The sequence below is a fragment of the Scyliorhinus torazame genome, chromosome 16, assembly GCF_047496885.1.
Source record: "Scyliorhinus torazame isolate Kashiwa2021f chromosome 16, sScyTor2.1, whole genome shotgun sequence".
Classification (NCBI taxonomy): domain Eukaryota; kingdom Metazoa; phylum Chordata; class Chondrichthyes; order Carcharhiniformes; family Scyliorhinidae; genus Scyliorhinus; species Scyliorhinus torazame.
This window is the reverse complement of record NC_092722.1, coordinates 127,871,626-127,895,416: the sequence shown is the minus strand read 5'-3', so window position 1 is coordinate 127,895,416 and position 23,791 is coordinate 127,871,626. Positions and strand designations below refer to the sequence as shown.

General features: G+C 41.9%; 1 protein-coding gene across 3 annotated transcripts in view; it reads right to left on the bottom strand.

Annotated features, from left to right (window-relative positions):
• The window catches only part of hectd2 (HECT domain containing 2), a 174,889-nt gene that overhangs the window by 141,025 nt on the left and 10,073 nt on the right, over positions 1 to 23,791 (bottom strand). For all 3 annotated transcript variants that reach the window (XM_072479036.1, XM_072479033.1, XM_072479032.1), the window contains exon 2: positions 13,594 to 13,723. In XM_072479036.1, coding sequence (XP_072335137.1) covers positions 13,594 to 13,723 — 130 coding nt within the window. The remainder of the gene's footprint in view (positions 1 to 13,593; positions 13,724 to 23,791) is intronic.

The following is a 23,791-nucleotide window of genomic DNA, read 5'->3' as shown; positions in this document are numbered from 1 at the left end:
GTTTCTCTATTTCTCCTACTACCACTTCACCACTCTTCACTGGACTTTCCAACCTTACCTTATATAATGGAACGCTACTCCTCTGAATTCCACATATTACCACCTTTTCGTCAACATTCTTCCCAGACTACATAACTCCTCATCTCTTACCATTAAAGATTGACTAGCTCCCGTATCTCTTAAAACTTCTTTACCTGCTACTCCTGATACACATGAGTAAACTTTACCATCCAAGTAAATTCTTTAAAGAGATCTGGCACCTTATCAATCACCTCTTGAACCGGCTGTACAATCTTTTGCACCTCCTTCGCTTCACTTGGGCTTTCCTTTACCACTTCAACAAACCCCACTGTCTTATCCTGTTTTACCACATCAGCCTTCCCAGTGCTTTTCTTCAACGACCAACACTGTGACTTTACATGGCCTAGTTTATTACAGTGAAAACATTTGAAACTTTTCATTTCTTTTCCACATTCGTGGATTCCTTTTTTAATCTGAGGTACACTCTCCTTATTATCTTCCATCAGATCACCTTTACCTTTACCACTTGAGTATTTCTCATGTCCCCAATTTCCATCCCTCTCAGGCTGAAACTGATGTCGGAAACCAAGCTTTGATTTATGAACTAATTCATAATCATCTGCCATTTCGGCTGCTAACCTCGCAGTTTTAACCCTCTGTTCTTCCACGAGTTCTCACTACATCAGCAATTGAACTTTTAAACTCCTCCAATAGTATAATTTATCTGAGAGCTCCATAGGTTTGGTCTATTTTCAAAGCTCTTATCCACCTATCAAAATTACTCTGTTTGAGCCTTTCAAACTCCATGTATGTTTGACCAAATTCTTTCCTTAAATGTCTAAACCTTTATGTCTGTAGGCTTCAGGCAACAGTTCATTTGCATCTAAGATGGATTTTTTTCACCTCCTCATACGTTCAGATCCACCTCCGGTAGTGATGCAAACACTTCACTAGCTCTACCTACCAACTTTGTTTGAATCAGTAATACCCACATGTCTTGTGGCCATTTCATGTGTTTAAGCTACCTTCTCAAATGAAATGAAAAAGGCTTCCACTTCCTTCTCATCAAACCTTGGCAATGCTTGGACATATTTAAATAGATTCCCACCAAACCTTCGACTTTGACGCTCTTTCTCACTATCCTCATCACTATCATCCAACTGTACATTTCCCTTTACGTCTGCCAATTTTAACTGACTGTCTTGTTACATGGCCATTTTCTGAAATTCAAACTCTCTCTCTTTATCTTTTTCCCTGATCTGTGTCTCCCTTTCTCTTTCTTTTTGTTCTGCTCGGGCTATTCTTTCTTTTGTCCTTTCTTCTCTCTCCTTTTCTTTTTCCTCTCTATCTCTTTCTCTCTCTCTTTTTCCTCTCTCTCTCTTTTGTATTCAAGCTGCTTTAATTCTCTCATGTTCCATTTGTGTAATTTGCAACTGATTTTTTGCCATTTCTAATGAGTCAAACTGTATCTCAGGCAACTTTAAATGCTTAGCCACCACCATAATTACCTCATCTTTTCGCATTTTGTCAGGTAATGTTAACTGCAATGTTTTTGCCAAATCTAACAGTCTGCTTTTAGTCACTGTCCGTAAGGTAGTGTGTGTGACCGTCTCCACCACTTAAAACTTCTGAGCCTCTGAAAGAGCCATTGTCCACAACACACTCCCTACTTAAACTAGAATACATTTCACACATATTCAGTTCACATTTAAAAGTGCAACTGCCTTTGTTACTGAGATTTCCAAAATATGGCCTATGGGCTATAGATATTTAGGGCCCGATTCTACGGACAAATATTAAAGTCCGCATTTTGGTGTATTTGGCGGAATGTTTTTCAGCGGCTGCAGTGCTGAGATTCACTCCGCTATTCTCCAACACTTTGCCAGTTTTTGGGGCCTTTGGGCCTTCTCCCCATGAAGGCCACACTTGAGCAGATTTCCTGCTGGCGAGTTGCTTCTTGCAGATTGGGGCACCATTTTAAATGGCAGCCGTGATCTCTCCATGCCCCCCCTTTCCGGAACCCCCCTATGCTTTCTGGACCCCTTCACACCCCCTAACCTTCTCTAGGCTGGAACTGAATTGGTATACGGAATATAAAGGGTAACGGGATGCGTGGGGGAGTCACGGGTTGGATTGAGGTGACACTAAGTTGGCAATGGTATTTGAGTGAGTTGCAGAGCACAGGTTGGCAATGAGGGTATGACTGATCATGGAGGGGGGAGAAAGAGCAAGAGATGAGGTGACAAGAGCGTGACATGGAGAACGTGCGGCTGGTGAGGGGATGCAAGGGCTAAAAGGACTGTTTTTTTGTTTTATTGCTTTTATTGCAACTGGGACAAAGTCCCGGAGTAACAAGATCTTTTAAGCAGTCCAGCTAAGCACTTGGCAGCTTATGTGGCTGCCTCCACATTGTTTCAAGGGTCGGCAGGCCCAACACCAGTTAACTACATACCCCAAAATGATGATCTGAACATTTGGGGAACTTTCTCAAGAGTCATGAAATTCCCCCACTCTGGAGCAAAAATTGGGCCCTGTGTTTCATTACTATTAGGCTGTTGATGCACGACGGCAAGTTTGCCAAGCGGGGACGCATAAGCAGACAGAGGACCATTCCACCGTCTCCTGCAAACCTGGATTTCTTTAGGTGCTATCGTAAACATTTTACTGGCACAGATTGCTTGGATTACTGTTCCCTTATGTAATGAAGGGTTCATTAGAAGTTAAGAAAAGAATCTGAACTTGATCGCCACCAAGATGATCTTAAATTGATAAGCTCCAAGTGCATTGAAAAGCCGCAGGAAAATAAAACCATTTTGGCAGTATTTATAATGGTTACTACCACGCCAGCCTGCCATCCTCTACCACACCCACTCCTTCTAGCCTTTTCGATGTTGATAAATTATAATTCTTGGCAATATTGAAGGATGTGTATCATACAGTGTTGCACATATTAACAGACTGAATTATTTTGCATGTCAATACATCATTACATATAAAACTGCTTAGAGATAGTTAAGATGCTGGTAAAAATGGTTAGATTTAGTTTGTTTTAAAATAGGGTCAGAATCAATAGCGACATTAAAAATCCAAATATATTTGGGTGGGGTTACTGGGTTACAGGGATAGGGTGGAGGTGTGGGTTTAAGTAGGGTGCTCTTTCCAAGGGCCGGTACAAACTTGATGGGAGAATGGCCTCCTTCTGAACTGTAAATTCTATGATTCTACAAAATATACTGCATGTCTGATTTTGGTTCTGATAGCATAGTATTTTTAACTGCAAAATTTAAATGACCAAATAATTAACCTGGCATTGGAAAACTGGATATGTTGGTGACTACAACTGTTTATTTTGACGTTAAATAAAACTCAGACATCTATCAGCAAAACAAAAACAAAATTCGAAGCAAAAGTATCCTCTGAGACCAACATAATACAAAAACATTGGTCAAGTGAACCATGCATCATTGGTTGATCTATATTTGCAACCGTTCAAATATTTTTCGTCACTTCATTTCTAAGGCAAAATAGCTCGTTCTTAATTCAAGCACAAACAAAAATAAATGGACCGAGCTGACTATTATTAAAAAATACAATTGAGGTTTGCAAAATATTAAACTCAGAGTCGGCTCAATTTTTTAGCAACTGCCTTGAGATATTACAATGTCACACTATCATATGTTGCTTGGGAAATGTAATTACAATAAGGATAAATGTGTTGGAGCCGGCTTGAACATGTTCGGAGATTCTTGTTGCTGTGGCAACAGAGTCGTGGACTCGCTGCAGTTCAGTTGCAAAGGACAGGTTTGGAACCTTTTCTAAATGTATTTTAAAATGTGACACACAGGGTCCATGTGAAGAGAATGGGGTACGAAATCAACAATAGCATTAATCTCTTGGAAAAACCTCTGTTACTTGGCAACTGATACAACTGCATTCAAAACGTATCTGTTCGAAATAAAAATGTGTCCAAAAAAATAGTTCAAGCTCATGAATGACGAAAATTGGCATCTTACACTGCCAATCCTAAGTATCACTGAACATTTTGTGAATTTAAGTAGAAGTGTAATTCAATTAGAGGCTCTAAAACCTGCTAAATGTATTTCTGCAGCATCATCTGTAAATACTGAAAGGCTAGTTTCCGCCGTCTTAAATGTGAATCTTATTTGTTTTAACATCTACATTTCCACCAAAGCTAATGAAATGTTGCATTAGAGTGGACCCAGGCACCTGCTGTATAAATCATGCTTTTGAACTTGGACCAATCAGCTAAATAAGGATCTGATCATGTGAAATGTTTATACAATGCATAATAGTATCATCTGCACAGACTCAAACGTGACACAAACATTGCCCAGAAAAAGAGTGGAGTTCTACAGCATAAAATCCACAGTGCAGGAGGAGGCCATTCGGCCCATCGAGTCTATACTGGCTCTTGGAAAGAGCACCCTACCTAAGCCCATGTCTCCACCCTATCCGCAAAACCCAATAACCCCACCAACCTTTTTTTTGGACAATAAGGGCAATTTACCATATAAGACAACCGGAGCTTCAAACATTTGCATTCAGAAAAAGTGAAAAAAAACTGCATCAGGAAGTACAAAGCATACGATGTGACAGAATACACAAAACCTGAAGAATTATTAAAAGCCCAGATGACAGCTGAAAAGAAGTAATCTGCATTTATTTTATATTTATCTATGAAATGTAACTGAAGGTACTACAAATAACTCAAAATCAATCAAATTGATGGTAATTTCCCCCCCCCCCCCAAACTGGTGAGGATGGAAACAGTTTAATTTAATCCCCATCTGTAAACACATATGGTTTTAAAAAATTAGGCATTACTAATATACAAACAAAATTTCTTCTTTCTGCTTGTCCACTCTAATACTTTCTATTTTGCTTTCACTCTCTTACCTGCTCTTTCCGTGATCTGTGACTCTCCATCTCAATCCTTCTCTTGTTCAGGCGTCTCCTTTCTCTTCTCTATCTCTCTTATATTCTGTGTATACCACTCATACGCTAATCTTTTCGCTATGTTTTTCTTTCTACTCATGCATGTTGCATATTCTCACATAGTTTCATTCACTTTCTTTCCCCCCACTTTTTTTGTCCATACAACCTTCACTCTCACTTGCTGCTCTCACTTTATACGTGCTCCTCACTTTATAGTGGGGATGGGATTAACAGAAGCAGGGCCGAAAAATCCTTCCAGCAGGAATGGCCGGAAAATTCAGCCCATTGTATTCGACCACATTCAGGGGAAAGGAAAGATTCAACTCTTGCAAAGTAGAGAGGCTGAGGAGGGGGACTTTCCACATGACAGCACAGTAGCACAAGTGGCTAGCCCTGTGGCCTCACAGCGCCAGGGTCCCAGGTTCAATTCCCCGCTGTGTCACTGTCTGTGTGGAGTCTGCACGTTCTCCTCGTGTCTGCGTGGGTTTCCTCCAGGTGCTCCGGTTTCCTCCCACCCTCCAAAGACGTGCAGGTTAGGTGGATTGGCCATGCTTAATTGCCCTTAGTGTCCAAAAAGGTTAGGAGGGGTTATTGGGTTATGGGGATGGGGTGAAAGTGAGGACTTAAGTGGATCGGTGCAGACTCGATGGGCCGAATGGCCTCCTTCTGCACTGTATGTTCTATGTTCTTTGACCACGTTTGCAGAAATGGGGACATCCTATTCATAAGAGTGACTGAGCAGGTCAGGATAAACACATTCAAAACAGTGAAGAGCACTAAAAATATTTTAAAAGGAAACTGAAAGTAGAAAGTAAGGAAATTTGCAGAAGAATAGCTAGACAATATTTTCTTTAAAACTATTTCTTCTCGAGGAATCAGTTGTTAGAATGAGATTGGAATGGTGACTATGTGATTGCATAGTTAGCATAGATGTATCAGCAATGTTGGAGGTGCTATATGTTACATTCTGAATATTTTTAATACAGAGTGGGATCAATTTGTATTGTTAGATTGATTAGAGATTCTTATAGCTTTCTTGATCATGTTCGCCACCTGGTAGCCCAAAGTAGATCAATAAGGATTGATCAGGGAAGATGGGAATGTCAGCACTCTTTCGCCGTGTGTTCGGGGTCTAGACGGGTTTTTTTGGGCTTGTCTATTTTCCCAAAGTAAGCTACTTGGAACTATAGTTTGTTAAAATCATTACTTTTAATTTACAGCCATTATATACATATTGGGACCTCTGTACAAAGTTGGAGCCTCTTCTCCCTCCAGATCTCTCTTACTCAATCATGCGCTGTTACATCATTAATATCAGCATCATCTGCTTCTGATATTAACCCATTACTGTCCCCCAAGCCTTTATTCAATTTGTATACATACTCCCAACATCTCCCCACAAAACCTCAACTATTACAGGGTTAGCCTCCGCGTTGCCTTGACCAGTCTCCCAGATCTTGATCTGATCTCTTTGGCATCAAAGAAATTCAGCACTCTCCCTTCAGTCGGCGTGAGAGCCCTTCTCCTGGATGGCTGCACAGTTTTGTCTTGTTTCTTCTTCTTTATCTCCATTAGGATCTGAATAGCAAGCCTGAGTTTCTATTGGTTTTCTTTCCAAGGATACACAGCGGTTTCTCCATTTAGCTCCCTGGTCCGTCTCAATCCTCTATGATCTCAGTTATGGAACTCTTTTAATTAAGTCTCCTGGTCTGTGCCTGGAGTTAAAGTTACTCACCAATTTGTTTCTCTGTTTCTCTTCATGCTGTTTACCCTCTCGGGTTGTTCAAGGTGATACTAAGCTTTAGTTTTGATTGAGAACACAACTTCAATCTGTGCAAGCTCCTTCACGTCAACAACTCCCAATTGTGAGAAACCATTCTGTAGCAGTGCTAAATTAAAATGTTCATTCTTCTTCAAGTCTTTGATGGTTTGCTCGCTTCTCTCTGCTTCGATGTTTGCCCGAGGATGATGAGGTGAACTAATTCTGTGAATGAATACATATTCCTTCACGGAATTTTGGAATCAGTCATTAGCAAGTTGCAGACCATTATCTGACACCGCAATGTGCAGAATGCCATGTGTTGCATAGATTCTATTCAATGATTGAATGTCTGCTTCCACCATGATGCTGTGTAACCTGTTCACCTTAAGCATCGTAAGTAACAATCAATCAATGACAATATGGAATATCTTGCCTTGACAGTCAAGTAACTCCATTCCCCGGTGCTCATACGGCTACGATGGAAAACCAGTAGGTGATAGCGGTTCTTTTTCCTCTTGGCTGTTTATTGCACATATAAGACAATTAGAAATAGTTTCTTCAATGGAAAGGGTAATGCCTGGCCACCAGACTGATTGCGGAACTTTCATTTGGCATTTTGCTATCCCTAAGTGACTCTAAATTCTTTGAAGAATATCAAGCCTAATTATTCTCAAAAGACTGTTCTATCATTTAAAACTAGGAGATTATCAATGACTGGAAGGTGCTTTTTCTGTCTGAAGTACTGCAGTAGTACTGGATTGTTAGGAGTACAGTCTAACCATCATTTCAAATAGTATTTTCATATCTGGACACATTCATTATCTTACTGCTGTGCTTGTTTTATCTCCTGCAAATTCTTTGCAGTAGCGTATGGTGTTGAGTATCGTAGAATCCCTACAGTGCAGAAGGTGCCCATTTGGCCCATTGAGTCTCCACCGGCCGTACGAAAGAGCACCCTACCTGGGCCCACTCGCCTGCCCTACTCCTGTAACCCTACCTAGCCTGCACACCTTTGGACCGAGAGATATATTCGCTTCCACCTCCTCAATGAAATGCAAATTCTCTGGATCGATTCCTTCAACTGGTATTCTCGATACCCTATCTGCGGTCGTCTGGTACTTCCTTTGAACACACCCGGTTATAGAGTCATATCTCATTAATTTTAATCTGAACCATTGGATTCTTGGCAGCATATTCGCAATTTCTTTCATGTTAAATTTTTTTCATAATTTTGTTACAACCCCCTGGGCGAGTGCACGGTCAATTCCAGCCCCACTTTACCTGGAGTAGCGACACAATTGAAATTAACAAGTAATCTTTAAAAAAGCACCCAAAGTCTTTGGCACTTGGCTGTCCAATAACCAAATTCACCAGGTCTGTAAATTTAAACAAAATGAATTATTTTTAATAATAAAAGCTGCATTGAAAATGCTGCAAATACAGGTGGTTAACCATTATCTAATTCTTAACCTCCCTCCTCTTTAACTCGCCCCCACCCTCTATACACACAAACACACACACAAAGATGAACAAACAAACACAGAAGGTAAAGGATGGGTGTAAAAATAATAAGTAAAAAAGAGGAGTCGTTGTTTCATGTGGCTGTCTTGTAGCACGTCTTCCTTCAATATAGGTTTTCAGTTTGAAGTTTCTGCTTTCAGCCTGTAATGATTTTCACTGTAGATTCATTCAGGTCTCTGTAGTTTCAGAAATACGGCAGCTATGCAGGCTTTCTAGAGAAAAAAAGAGAGAGAGAGCAGCTCCTTTCCTCTGAGCATCCAGGACCTGACTATGCTTTCCTTAGTCCTCTGAAAAATCATCCCACTCAGGTAGGATCAAATCATCACCTGTTACCGGACAAGATACAGCCTTTTGCCAATTCACTGGCCACCAGCCAACTAATCGAACCAAATCCCTCTGATCTCCCTCGGGTGCCAAAAAGTCTGTCTTCTGCTGTTCAAAGTGAGCACAGTGTACTATGTTGTAACTTTTGAGGTTGCCACTTCCTCCGCGTGACTTAAAGAAATATGTCCATTGAACAACCATGGATAAAATGATAATGACAAAAATAAAGCTGAGTAAAATTCCAACATCCCAGTAAGCTTGCTTGACAATGTCACAAAAACACTTTGAATTTGGAATGCTAAGCAGAAAAAAAACACCGAGCTTTGATACAGTGTAATTTAATTGCATTTCTCAAGCACAGATGCTACATAACAGTTTGGACAGCATAAATCAAAGCCAATTTCAACTTTACGAGCAAAAAAAAAATTGACTTATAGCAATACGAAAGTGTTTCTGTTGTTAAATTATCATCTAGTAATAACCCTATGCATCTTCAGCAACCTTTGGACCCACGACACTAATATTAAACTGAAATTAGCTCACAAGCGGGGAGCTTGGAACTTCATTGGTTAAGCTTTTAAGTCCAGTAAGTGGGTCAGAATCTACAATCACTGAATTGAAGCAACAAATTTTGAATATTGGGTTTCGCAACTCCAAGCTGCACAATGGGAGTGATGGGTGCCTATATCTCATGTTCCCGGTTTTATTTAAGGGGACAGCCCACAATGGAAATTGCAGAATTCAGGAGGATGGATGCTGCACATAAAGTGAGGGCAGTACACAGATTCAATGAAGGATCACTGGAATTACTGATGGGCCTCATTCAGGGGTAGGATGATTGTACCTTTTCCCATTTACACAAGAGAGATCTGCCGTTCCAGCCAAGGAATTAATCTGGTGAACCTCCACTGGACTCCAGCAGAATATAGATGGCTGCATGCTTGAAGGATTGGTTACTGTAAAGGGATGAGAGATGGAAAAGTGGTGATGCAAGTGGTGAGAGTGACCCAAAGAATTTATGTTTCCCAATGTGAGTCAACACTAGATGTACATTTATATTGTTCAGGCATCCCAGGCAGTAAGGGAAGCAGCTGGCAGTTGGTCTGGCAATCGGCTCCCCACCTTCAATCTCCTTCTCTATGTCCTCCTCATCTAAAAATGAATGACAAGCCCCTTCATTCTCTGGGATCTGTAATCCTCTCTGCTGCACAATCACCATCATTCTCGGCATCCTAGAGTACTGATCTAGGTACTTGAAGCCGATCTTCAACATCCCAGCGCTGTGAGGTAGCAGTGCTAACCCTGTGCTGCCCTGCCTCAGCTAGCATTTGCCAGAGGAATACAAGATATCCGCTGTAATAAATGGACTTGAATGCAGATCAGGCAATGACAGATTTAAATGCCCACCCACCCAATTGCAGCTGAAACCTCCCTGCGTTCCAGTGGCCAGCTCCTGAGCCACACAAAACCCAAGCTGGACAGGATAATTTTAAAGCTAAGTTAATTGAAAAGGAACTCATTAATATCTCCTAAACACATTAATTACAGCCATAATTACCCACCTCCTGTTCCAATTAACCCAGGCTTTGGTAAGTAGGTTGCTCACAAGCATTAAATATGCCACTGATGAAGTAGGTGCGTTGTAACTAAATTGCTGTCACAATCTCGAATTTGCCTCATTTAGCTGCCCACTTTCCCCCTTCTTGTGTGTTAAAACTCTTCCAATTTCTTCATTGTCTTCTCTCTCTCCAGTCTCTCATCCTCAATAAACTCCAACATATTCAAAACTCGGCTGCCTGTTCATTCAATCCCCTCTTTGCTGACTAACACAGACTCCTGGTACTCAGCCCGACATCCCATCCTGCACCCATTTGTCCTCAGGCGATGACCTTTTAGACATTTCCTGCTCTCCACATACCCACCTTCCTGACCAATCGCCTTGGTCTTATTTGTGGAATCCATTCTCCTACTCCACTTCCTTCTCTACCCTTCACGACCACCTCCAAACTCATCTTTTCAATCAAGCTTTCGTGCATTTCGCACAGAAGATCTTGCTGTCTTTGTTTAACCTTCCATTTCTATTTTTTTCCCCTATATTTTGTGCAATATTTTTGGATGTTTCCTAATGGCATGGTTCTGCACAAAGGCAAGCTACTGTCATGATGTGGTTATCAGAAAGCCTGCCGCCTGATTAAACTACTTCTTGTCTCAGTTTTCTGCCTCCTTTGCAAATGGTTCACACGAATGAAACTCCAAAAGCATGCTGCACCTAAATTCAAGGCCATCATATTCAGCAAGTAGATTATAAAGTTCTGAAAATCTGAAGCTGGAATGTTTTCTTGCTAATGTTCCAAGAGTTTAAAGTTAATGAAATGCAGCTATATGGCAAATGGGATGGCGTCCACATTTAAAATGAAATTGAAATACTAGCTTCGTTAAATGAGCCAAATTTTGTTTGGGATTAGATTGCCTGTAAAATTCTGGTTTTCCTCCAACAATTCTTTCTGTGTCCCTCACGCTCTTTATCTTCCATTCTCTCTCCATCTGCATATTGCTTTCATCGTGGTATTAAGTTCTTACATCCACTTATAATGAGAATCACTTATCTAAACTTGTTACACTTGAAGTACAACTCTTCTGACAGCGATATTGTGGTGCCTCATTTTTGAATGAATCTCAGTTTCTTAGTCTATATTGCAGACAAATCCATTATGCTGAAATATTTACTTCTCTAATGCACACATCAGAGAAGATTGTGCAATTAAATTATAAATAAGGTTAAAATATAATAAGGACACAATATAGGACAGTAAAATTGAGAATGAATTCCATGCACAGTATCACGATCGGGAGATATTAAGATATTTGGGTCTAGAAATGAGGTCCAAAAATGAAGCAGACAATTTCAAGGTTTAAACAGAACGAAGAAACAATAAATATGTGACTAAGGCTGCTAGCAGCAGAGTCAAAGGGTTACATCCATACCTGGCTGAGTCACATGCTCCCATTCAAACTTAACACTTGTTAGGGAATTCATAATGTGATTCACCAAAGACCCATTGTCCTTCGGAACATTCCTGCAGGACCAGACATTATCCCACTAACAGAGACTGAGGACTTAATGGTCTATTAATGGAAATGTAGTTGGATATGAATGCCTAGCTATGACCTTTTGTGTAAACGGCAATGGGCTATCAGCCAAATAATGAGAATAGATTCACGTTTGACCACCTCAGGGGAGAATCTTTGTTTGAAGGGCTGGGCGAAGCTTGGAGAGTATGGGAGAATGAGAGAAAATCCTTGTCGGAACAAAGGTACAGGAGAAGCATATAGGCAGCCATCGAAGAGGTCAAGACAAAAGCCACAGAGGGAAGTCACAGAAAAAAGGCTGTGTTGAACAGCAAGAGAAGGGGCTGAACAACTAGCAGCAAAGTCAGGAAACCTGGAAGCAGGAGGCTGTGGAGAGCAGCCAGCAAGATCATGAAGCCTGCTAGCTAAGAGATGTAAGCAGCCATGGAACAGGTCATGACACACTGCCAAAGAGAGCAAAAGCTTTGAAAAGGGATTCTGAAAGAGATGTCTCCAAAAGAAGAAAGATTGTTTCCCAAATCAAAATGCCAACTTTACCTGGATGTGTAAGTGGAATGAGAACTGAGTTTTAATGCCAAGTGTTGTTTAATTGGAATTTGTGTGTTAAAGTTAAGAAACTGCATATAACCTGTTAAGTGTTAGAACTGTGAAGTTTGAAAGTTTAAATATTGTTTACTTTTCTTATGTTTTAATAAAGTTTTGTTTATAAAATAACAAAGCCCAATTTCTTATATTATCACTCCCGTAACGAATCTATGTTTTCGGCACAGTCTTAAACTTAGAAACATTACGCGTCTGGTTCAGTATCTTAGCCTTTGTTGAGGTCTGACAAGGCGTCCGTAACAACAGTCCCTGGTTCAATTATTCTTTGTTTTTTAGCCTGACATTGCCCAAAGATTGCACTTGGACCTAACTTAGTATGAATAATGCTTCTGAAAATCTAATAGCAATATTTAAGAATCTTAGATTTGCACATAGGTGACATGTTATAATGGAGGGGAGGGGGTTAAGTCAGAATGCAGATTTGAGGTTACTATCAGACAGCCATGATCTTTATTACATGGCGGAGCAGGTTCATGGGGCTGAATGGCCTTCTCCCGCTCCTTGTTCGTGTGCACACATATTCTGACAATATTTTTCCACATTATAAATTTCCAGTCCATATTTAGACTGGAAACTTAGGTGCACTTAGCACACTGCCAATGTGTCCTCCCACTACCTTCTCCTTGGAGCAATCATTAGAATTTTACTTTATAAATAAAGAGAGTTAAATAAGTGAGTTCATAGAGGCTGGAACACGAATGCACTGCGCTACGATAAGGTAGGTTTCATTTATTACAATTCCTCGTGCCTTTTCAACATTGGAAACATAGGAACAGGAGGAGGACATTCAATGACGCAAGCCTGTTCTATTCAATTAGATCATGGCTTATCTGTATCTTAACTCCATCAACACAGCTTGGGTCCGTAACCTGGGGTCAACAGAAAAAATAAAACTCAATTCAGTTATGAAATGTTCAAATTGACCTAGTCTCAATAGCATTTTCGGAGAAGAGAGTTCCAGATTTCCACCACCCTCAACTATGGACTGAATGGTACTGCTTCTGTGCTGTAAGAATTCGGTGATCGTACCTGAATAACCTAGCTCCAATTTTAAGGCTTCTGAATACATATTCTGGGAGCAAATTCAAAAAGTGCTATCACCAGAGTTCCAAAAACATGTCATCTGTTTGCCTTACCTGCGGGCACAGTGTAAGGCACAAAAAGGAAAAGGACATAATTTGAAAAATTGCAAGAATCAGATTTCAAAATTAAGTGGGTAGTGTTTCCAAAACGCTGCCAAACAGACAAAGCACACTTGAACACAACCTCACAACAAGCAGCAATTAACGTTAGATTTAGAGCAGGCATGCGATTACCATGTTTGGCATTTGGGAAGGCAGTTCTTGTGGGAGAAGAGATGCCACCAACTGCTACCTGCTTCTGGTTGATGGTGGAGATAAAGCCGCTAAAAGTTGGAAATTGGATTTTGGGGCCTCTTTCCCCTCCCTGCAAAAGACAAGCAGAAGAAGCCGGATTAAAACAAGTTCTTAAAAAATGAGTCCATAGCAATTATTGAGTGACTATTAATAATTGGTAACATTTCCAGCTTATTAAAATTAGTTGAAGTTACCCCCAAAAAACTAATCCTCATATTAATTATAAACAACCTTTCGTTGTGGATCATGCGAACACAAACAATTTTAAAAATGGTGCATTACAGAATGAAATCTGCAAAGATCAAATCTGGCGCAAAATACAACGTAATTACACTTTACTCAAATCGTCACAACCAAATTATCCGACCTTTTATGCTGTTTGTGTGTCTCTCAGCACTATCTTAATGACTACTCCGTCAAATAATTGATGCCAGAAAGTGAGATTACAACCAAAATCCAAACTAAGTTTTCATTGAGGCCTTTTTGTTCTTTCATCATGGGAAACTAAAGGCCTTTTCCGCCAGCTGGTGGGGCGGAAATTCGTCCGGCGCCGACCTAGCCCCTTAAGGTTGGGGCTCGGCCCCCAAAGATGCGGAGCATTCCGCACCTTTGGGGCGGCGCGATGCCCGACTGATCTGCGCCGTTTTGGGCGCCAGTCGGCGGACATCGCGCCGTTTCCTGAGAATTTCGCCCCATATGTAAGAACAGGGAAGTCATTTCAATGCCTGTAGCTATATAACTGTCATTTCAATGCCTGTAGCTATATAACTGCATGTCCCATATCTAGGTATCATCTATCACACTTAACGTAGAGTATGAAAACTCTGCAAATGCTATGGAACAGTGGTAATGAGGGTACAGACTGGGATAGTAATACTGTAGAGGGCAGAGAAGGATTTCTGAAATGCGTTCTGGTGATTTTTCTTGTCTAACAAGGAAGAAGGCATTGTTGAATATGGTTCCATGGAATGAGATGGATGAAGTGCAAACAGTGATCATTGTATCATAGGGTTAGCACAGGTCCACACAAACATGGACAAGGCATAACGGTACCTGGGGGAAGGGTCTCCCAAGCAATTGTAGGCCCTCGGGTGGTCGGGCTCTTGGCATGGGGTACTCCGGCACTCCTGCTGGGTCCTGGGTTCCTTGGCACGGTCAGCCTGGCACCATGACACTGCCACATGGGCCCCTGGCATTGACAAGGTGCCCAGAAGCCAGGTTGGCACTGCCATCTGGGCCCCTGGCAGTGCCAAGGTGCCCAGATGCCAGGTTGGCACTGCCAGCGATCGAGCCTGGGTGTGCCATGCTCTTATGAGATGGGGTAAGGTGGGGGGGGGGGAAGATCATGGCTCCCTAACAGGTAAGTTGGAGTGCTGGGATGTTTCCGCAGGCCACAGTGGTAGTCTAGAGATCAGGAAGATCAAGGCATCATTTAAAATTGGCGCCCCGATCTCTTCCTGCACTGACGAGCTGAGCTTGTGCTAGTCAGTGCAGGAAATGAAATAAGTGCAACCTCAGTGGGGTGTTCCTCACTGAGGCCTCAAAAAAGAATCCGGTTTGAAAGCCGGGTCATTCTCTGCACTGCAGGTGCTGAGAAAAACCCCACTAAACATGCCTAAAACGGGACTCTGTTTTTTCTCCATAAATCGCGCCCTTTATGTCATCCTTACCACTTGCCTTCCCACCTATTTTTACGCCATCCACAACTTGGCAATAGGAAGGGGTCAATGAGGGATACATGCAGGGAGACTTAGGACATTGGGCTGAGGTACCAAATGAATACTTGGATCTGACTTTACCAGAGAAGAAGATCCTGCTAAAGCCATAGTGGAAGAGTTAGCTGGGACACCTGATAAACTAAAGTTGATAAACAGGAGAAATTAGAAAGGCCAGCTCTGTTTAAAACTGATAAGTCATCAGAACTGGATGGAATGCATCTACAGATACAGAGGAAAGTAAGGGTGAATATTTCAGGATCACAGATCATAATCTCCCAATCCTCCTTAGATACAAGAGTGGTCCCAGAGAACTGAAGATTTGTAAATATTCTTATTTTTAAAAAAAGGGTGTAAAGATAAACCCAACCAATTTAAACCTGGCAATGAGCAAGCTTTTAAATACAATAATATGGGACCAAATTAACAGCCACTTGGGCATGTTGGATTATTTGAGGAAAGCTTCACAGATTTTCTCAAAAGGCAAATTATGTTTGTGGCAGTAGAGGTATTACGGTACCTGGTATGCTGGAGCACCATTGGTGGAAACTGTATGCTTTCTATTGGTTAAGATGCATGGTAGCTCCGCCCTGTAGGCGGGGTACAAGAGCCCGTGCTGCCCCAGCAGCCTTCATTCTGTACCTGAGCTGCTGGGGGAAACATCTAGCTTATTACAATTCCAAATGGGGTACAAGAACAGAGGGACCTTGGTGTATATGCACATATCATTGAAGGTGACATGGCAGATTGAAAAAGTGGTAAGGAAGCCTTTTCGCTAAGATCAAGCCCAATAGCAGGTGTAAAGCCTGTTTTCATCAGCTTGGATCTTGTAGATCTCTCTGTGGGGACTATGAATTGGATTCAATTTAGAATTTAAATTGGCTTTTGAATCAAGAAAGGAGGTGGATTATGGGTTTGCCCTGTCCATTCTGCACATTGGCTTTGTAACTTTGGAGAACAGAATAATTTTTTAAATTAAAAAAATGGTCAAGAAGACTTACAGGATCATGGGTTTCAGAAATAAAGGCATTGAGTACAAAAGCAAAGATATTATGATAATCTTTTATAAAACACTGGTTTGGCCTCAAATGGGGCAGTATGTTCAATTCTTGACACTGTAGTGTTTGGTCTTCTATACCTTTCAAAGGACTCCACCAAACACCTAGACTTGTCCAAACCAGGATCTTTATTGAATCACATGTGGTAAGGTCGTGATCTGTTACAGAGCAGGTTATCAGGGAGTTTCTTTGTACTCCTCTGGAATCACACCTAGCACGACTGTTCACCCGAATGTCTTACTACCATCTCCTACAACCATCTCTTGATGGCCACATGTGTCTCCACTTATAAGGGAGGTCCTGGTCACATGACCACGGTCTTGAGACCGCATGGTGTGTCTGCACTGTCACCTACTGGTTGGAGGTTGCACACCATCCATCTATGATATTGCTCACCCCAATCCAACGCCGGCATCTCCACATTATAATATTGCTTACAGGCATATCACCACATGCACTATAGGAAAAGTATGAAGTCTGAGAAGGTACAATAAAGATTTCCAAGAATGGTTTCAGGAATGAGGGGCTTTGGTTGTGTGAATCAAAGCTGGGGTTCTCCACCTCAGAGGTTTTTGAAAGGAGATTTAATCAAGGTGTTCAAGATAATGAGAGGTCTAGGCAGAGTAGATAGAAATAAATTGTTTCCATTGTTGGAAAAGTTGTGAATCTGAGGAAGTTGATAGAAGATGATTGGCAAAAAGAACCATCAGCAACAGGATGATGATCTGTTTTTAGGCAGCAAGCGGTTAAGATCTTGAATACACTGCTTAGAAAGTGATGGAGGCAGATTCAGTCATGGGTTTCAAAAGGGAATTGAAGAGAAGAAAATAGCGGGGGGGTGGGGGGGGCTGAGGGAAAAGCAAGGGGATGGTGAGTATATCTGTGTTGCTTTTGCAGAGAGCCACAAGGAAACAACAGAACCAGATGGGCTCCTTCTGTGCCGCTGCAATGTTTCTATATTCCGTGTTCTTGATGACTCACACTAACCATTCATAGCACTTCCGATTGGACTTGTCCTCCATAAACCTTGTCCCAACCTCTCCCCGTGTAGCAATGGAAAACGCTCAAGATAGAACTAGCACAGTACTCACGAGAAATCTTATTAGGATGGGTAAATATTTTGATCCCTTTTTAATAAAATCAAGAGCAAAACAATAGATTCTGAACTATAGCTGGACTAATTTTATTTTTTTAATTGTATACGAGAGCTTGCATAATATATAATACAAAAACAATGTATGTTATGCCACAGTTGCCAACCCTCTAGGAATGATTAGGAATCGGAATAGGCAATCGATTTCCTGGGCACTACTGCTGGTAACCTGGGAATAAAGTGTGTAAAACGGTCATGTGACTGCACTTTCCAGGTCAGGTGCAACAAGTGTTGTTTGGATGCAGTAAATATAACCTCAATACTGCCAATACGTTTTGTAATACAATCTTATTACTTTTGTTGAGTTTCACTTATCTTCCTTCCTCTTTTAAAATCCAACAGGTGAAGGAAAACAACAGCCAATTTTAATATTGACCTTTGACCGCTGCTTTGTACAGCCCAGCCCCCAGGCTCCTGTCATCGTGGATGGTTTCTAACACCGACAGATTTTGTTCAGCTCGGTAGCCAGGAAGGCACTCTGTTTTTCACTTTGATCTTAAGTGTCTCTCACCATCTAAACGTAAGCCCTGCACCAGCAACGGCACGATCTCCGTGTAGGTTCAAAAGAAAACACTAACACCCTTACAAAATGGAATTTTAAAAACATCAGCGAGGTGCCGGCCCTTATTGTGAAAATGCTGTGGCATACTGCACTGACATCCTGTCACAATTATATTGTGCTTGGGCAGTGAGCAGTTTAACAAGACCATCCTGAGCATTCGCAACCTCAGTCTACCTGCGAGAGAGAAGTTGTCAAGGCAATAAGTAAACAAAGTCACACTTGAAGACTGCAGTATACATGGTGTGACCGAAACTCCAGGGTGCAATCAACAGTGGCAGCCCTAGTTAGAGACCATTAAGCTAATGCATAAAAAATATCAGGGTTATTGAAAAAAAATATTTCCACAACAGAGAAAAAGCTTTCCTGGAAATGTCACATATGGTCGGGAGCTGTGGCAGCGTGGTTAGCACTGCTGCCCCACAGTGCCAGGGACCTGGGTTCAATTCTGGCCTTGGATTACTGTCTGTGTGGAGTTTGCATAGTCTCCCCGCATAGGTTTCCTTCAGGTACACTGGTTTCCTTCCACAATCCAAAGATGTGCAAGTTAGGTGGATTGGCCATGCTTAACGTTGCCTCTTAGGTGTCCAAAGATGTGCAGGTTAGGTTTGTCATAATATCCACTCATGTATATAATGAGATGCAGACAGGCAGTGATTGACACACAGGATGACCAGTAAGCACACAACATAGTGCAGCCAATCACCAGACAGGACACTACCACTATAAAGCCAGAGAGCACGAGGTCTCCCGCTCTCTCCCGTAATCAAAGTAGACGACGAGCCTGACAACCCGACTGCGCACGTGCGTCCGCATGGCTGATGGCTCCCTGCTACGGCGCAAGAGACGGGCACTGCGAATAATTCCACGCCCGCTACCTGACCGAAGTGCCCCGCCGTCCATGATGCTTCCTCCGGACGTACCCTGCCACGAGGCCACCGTTCTACCAGCAATCTTGCCGGCCCATGCGACCACCGCGATGGCAGCGATCCCGCCTATCCACGTGCAGGCGGCTCCTGATCCACCTCTGCGGCGATCGACAAGAATTCGTCGCCCACCACAAAGACTGAACTTTTGTACATTTCGTGACTTCATCGATTTAACCTCTGTAAATATTGTTTTGTTTGCCATGTATCTGCACTATCGACACCTTCCTATGTATATACGTTCATTTAGACACCATTTGTATATAGTCAGGTATATACACACGCACACCTTAGTATTTATTTATCTCAAAAGAAAAAAGGGGGGAGATGTCATAATATCCACTCATGTATATAATGAGATGCAGACAGGCAGTGATTGACACACAGGATGACCAATAAGCACACAACACAGTGCAGCCAATCACCAGACAGGACACTACCACTATAAAGCCAGAGAGCACTCGGTTTCCTGCTCTCTCGGGACCCAGCCACTGAGACAATCAGAGTCCACGAGCTAGCACAGTGCAAACACAATGCGGTAGCCAGTAAGTCTGGTCAGGCTACTAAAAGGTCTCCAGTCAGTTCAGTATAGTGTCGACCCACAGCTGAATATGTATATCAGTTCTATCGTTGAATAAAACAGTGTTGGATCTTCTCCAGTGTTAGACGTTTGTTTCTAGCTTCCCTGCATCGAGTGCAGTCCACATCGAACCTACCTGCCTAACACATCAAGGTTGCGGGGATAGCACCGGGGAGTGGGCCTTAGGTAGAGTGCTCTTTCGGAGGATCATTGCACATTCGATGGGCAGAATGATCTCCTTCTGCATTGTAGGGATTCCAAGGCTGTGACTGACATCAGAAAGTGGTTTGAAAGGTAACGCAGAAAAAAATACCAACAATTTCACATTGTTTCAAGGGTTACACTACTTCTCTTGATCAAAGTATTGAGCAGAAGTATGAGAAAGATTTGAATTAAATTAAACCTGAAAAAATTAGGGCTTTCATCACTCTGATCCAGGACATTGAGATAGATAATGTATTAGGAGTGAAGCTTGCCTCTTAAATGTGGGCATACTTTGATTCCTGTTAATACCAGTGCCATTCAACAACAATCTCCAAGTGGATCGATTCCAGTCACTTTAATTCATAGATTCGATCCTGACATTGACTTTAATGGTAATCAGCTGTTCTAGTGAAGGAAGTGGCAGAGTGGCACAACAATCTCAGGAAATAATTGAGCACGTAAGGAGTAGTTAAAATGATGTATGCCAACATTTACTGTTTTTTGCACCTTAGGCTCTGCGACGTTGAAGTGGCATTCCAATGGCCTAACCTTCCGGGAATCCCAAGGCCATGACTTCCCAATATATTATATTCAATGTCCTATGGCAAAGGTGGTCTGACAGTGCTATTAGTGAAGAACTTTATTCCAACAAATATAGGCAACATTGAGAGCACAATAATTTTCACATGCTGATAAAAGTGGCTTTTGCACACTTGAATATTTTTCAAATTGTGTAAGTGAAATAGGTAGTGGGCAAAATTGCGAGAAAGCCTGTTTTAAATCAGATTCTGAAAAGTTAAATCAGCATATTGTGTCACAGCTACAAAGGATACTTATCAAACAGCTCACAAAGGGACAGCCGCAATGACGCAAGCTAAAGTGCTTCATGTTGCCAGCTTTTCATATCCCTAAGACAACAGGATAAAGTATCTTATTAACAAAGCCATACCTCACTTGCCGACAGTCTAACAAAAATATATGCGTTCCATGTGTCAGTGCATGCTGTGAGGTAAGATGTTTACAGGCTACTTACTTTTTACTCAGCTGGTTTTGACACATTTGTATTTGTTTTTCCAAGTAAATCCAAAAGAATAGAAAACAGGGTGGCCCAGCAATTCAATTGCTCAGTTCCTGTTGTTTAAGCTTGATACAACCAGGTGAGGAGGAGCAGGATGGCTCCCCTCTTTTCCCATCCTCGTTTAACCACAACAGTCTTTTTATATAAGGATGCTTGCCAATTTGTTGAGTGTTTAACCATTTAAGTGCTGAGACTATAAAACACAGAGAAACAGTTTTTTTTTTTAGTTTTTCAAAAGAGGATCGATTGAACAGGCTTTTGAGTCTGATTAAAGTTAAATATTTGTAGGTTTACTGGTGGTTCCTCAGGATTTGCTGTCAAGGCAGCTTAAAGAAGTTGGTGGTCAGTGACTTCCGGAGACAGCAACTGCTAGGTTGATTTTTTTTAAAAATACGATCTCTACCTCCAGCACATGGATAGTCAAATGACAGACAGGGTTCAAGCTTGCAAGGTGTGTGGAGAGGCAGGTCCACACAGGAGTCTTTTCTGTTAGTTTCCAGACTCTCTTGTTTCTCCCCGAGTCATGAAGTGTCTGAAGTCAGTTTCAATCATGTGATCACATGATCAATACTTCCATTAGTGATTGCAAACTAATAATAATAATCGCTTATTGTCACAAGTAGGCTTCAATGAAGTTACTGTGAAAAGCCCCTAGTCGCCACATTCCGTCGCCTGTTCGTGGAGGCTGGTATGGGAATTGAACCCGTGCTGCTGGCATTGTTCTGGCATTGCAAGCCATCTATTTAGCCCACTGTGCTAAACCAGCCCCTCAAAGCAATTGCTACACAATGGGAAATGCATGGTGGATATGCACACCTTCTTATGAACTGGGTTTCCCCATGGCTCTCTCTGTTAAGTGCTGAACCCAGAGGCATGGAGTCTGGAATGTGTTTTGGTCTGAATTTTGAGTTTTGGTGAGTGCACAGGCTATAGGTGACATGAACTCCACAAATGCCTTTGTATCAGCATGTCCATTTAAGGGATGGACATCCACGGTCATTTCATTCAGTACTTCCAGAGACTGGAGTCTGTGCAGATATTACAAGTCAGTTGACTTAGCAACCATCGTAATAGCTTGCCGTTTTTGTCCTTTTTAAACTTAGGTGATTTTCAGCCAGTGAATACAGAGTTTTTTTTTGTGATGCATGGCCTTGTAACTGTGTACAATAAATGACTAAGCATCCACTATAAAGCGATGGGTTGGGAAGTAGCACATGTATATCACCACCATAATGGTTCATGTTGCTCAGCAGGTGTTCCACAGAACTAAACACAAAGCATATTATGTTTTTTTTAAATAAGGGTCCTAGCTGGTCGTAGGGTTCCTTGCTAAAATTTGTCAACCCCAATATCTGTGCAGGACTCTGCAGAAATGTCGTTTAAAGAGCCCCTCCTTTCTATACTAGTTTGTTGCCGGTTTGTTCGGTTAGGCTGGTGATCCACATCTAGGAGTTTTGCGAGTTATTTTGTCCATTCCACTATTGACTTTGGGAGCTCGAGAATATATTTTTGCCAATATTGGACATCTCGTCTGCCTTTGAGGGTGGAGGAGGAAGGGGAGAGCTAAACAAAAAAGACAGCATCTGGAAAAGAATGAGTGCAGTGGAGGGCACAGTACAGAAGGTCCTACTTACAGTAGATCTTCAGAGAAAACTTTTCATACCCGAACCTGGAATAATGTGTAAGGTGCACATTCTTCAACAAGGAGGCTGCAGCGGCGGAATACCATCGACCGGCTGAACTCTTAGAGCACAATTAATGTAAGAATATAACTATCCCTGTCCTTGGCAATTCACAAACAGTCCACTTTCCTTAACGCTCCTGTCCACTCAACCACTGTCCACCTGATTTAATACTATTCAGCTCCGTGGGTCTTCCCTTCATTTCACTAGAAAATATTGTCAACACCAAATCAGGAACAATGGAAACTTCACTCCAACAAATCATTTCATATTTGCATAACAGTTAACCTGCAGAATGAAGCATCATGCACTGCAGTCCCTCAGTGCATGTCATTTGTATTCATATATTTATCCTCACACTCCTACAAATAGGAGCTATAATTTGGGATATGGAAGGCTGCTGATCCATTGAGGCCATTTCAGATGGTTGTAATGTGTATTCTGAGCAGTTCTGGGCCCAACTGTGGGGCATTACAAAGGCTCTAGGTGTGTAAACATTCTGGAGTAAGGACATCAGATCTCTTTCCCATGGAACTATTGCCACGCACTTGGGTTGGGTTACAACACTCCTACGATTCTGCATTAGAACTGAGTGAAGAAGCAATGTGGACACCTTGGAAGTCCCAATCAATGCTGATTCCATGGATGCTTTCGGAGCTGTTACCCGAGACTCCATCTCTATTACCATATTCATAGGGTTGACCACTCAGTCCATGGTTGTCAGAATGGTCTCAATTTTCTGTGAGAGTCTCTAAAAAAGGTTGTATTTGACTCCCCATGTTCACAAACAGCGTGTGCAAACTTCTAGGTGGTCTGCTCAGAACACCATATTTCTTAATATATAACAATCAGCTTTCATCAGTAGTCAGAGCTCTCAAGGCAAGCAGATAAGCTCTGGGTATATAATCACACCCGCCCGCAACTGCTGTCCTGTTTCTCGCCATAATTCCTGCTTGGTGATTCACCTTGTGGATCCATCTAGCCTACTTTCTAACATACATGTGGTGTCAAGCAGCAGTTCGCAGCTTGCTATAGTCAGATTGAGCAATGCAGTATCTTTTAGAATAGGGTTTTTCAAAGGGCTGCATGGTGGTGCAGTGGTTAGCACTGCTGCCTTACAGCACTGAGGACCCAGGTTCGATCCCGGCCCCCAATCATTGCCCATGTGGATTTTGAACATTCT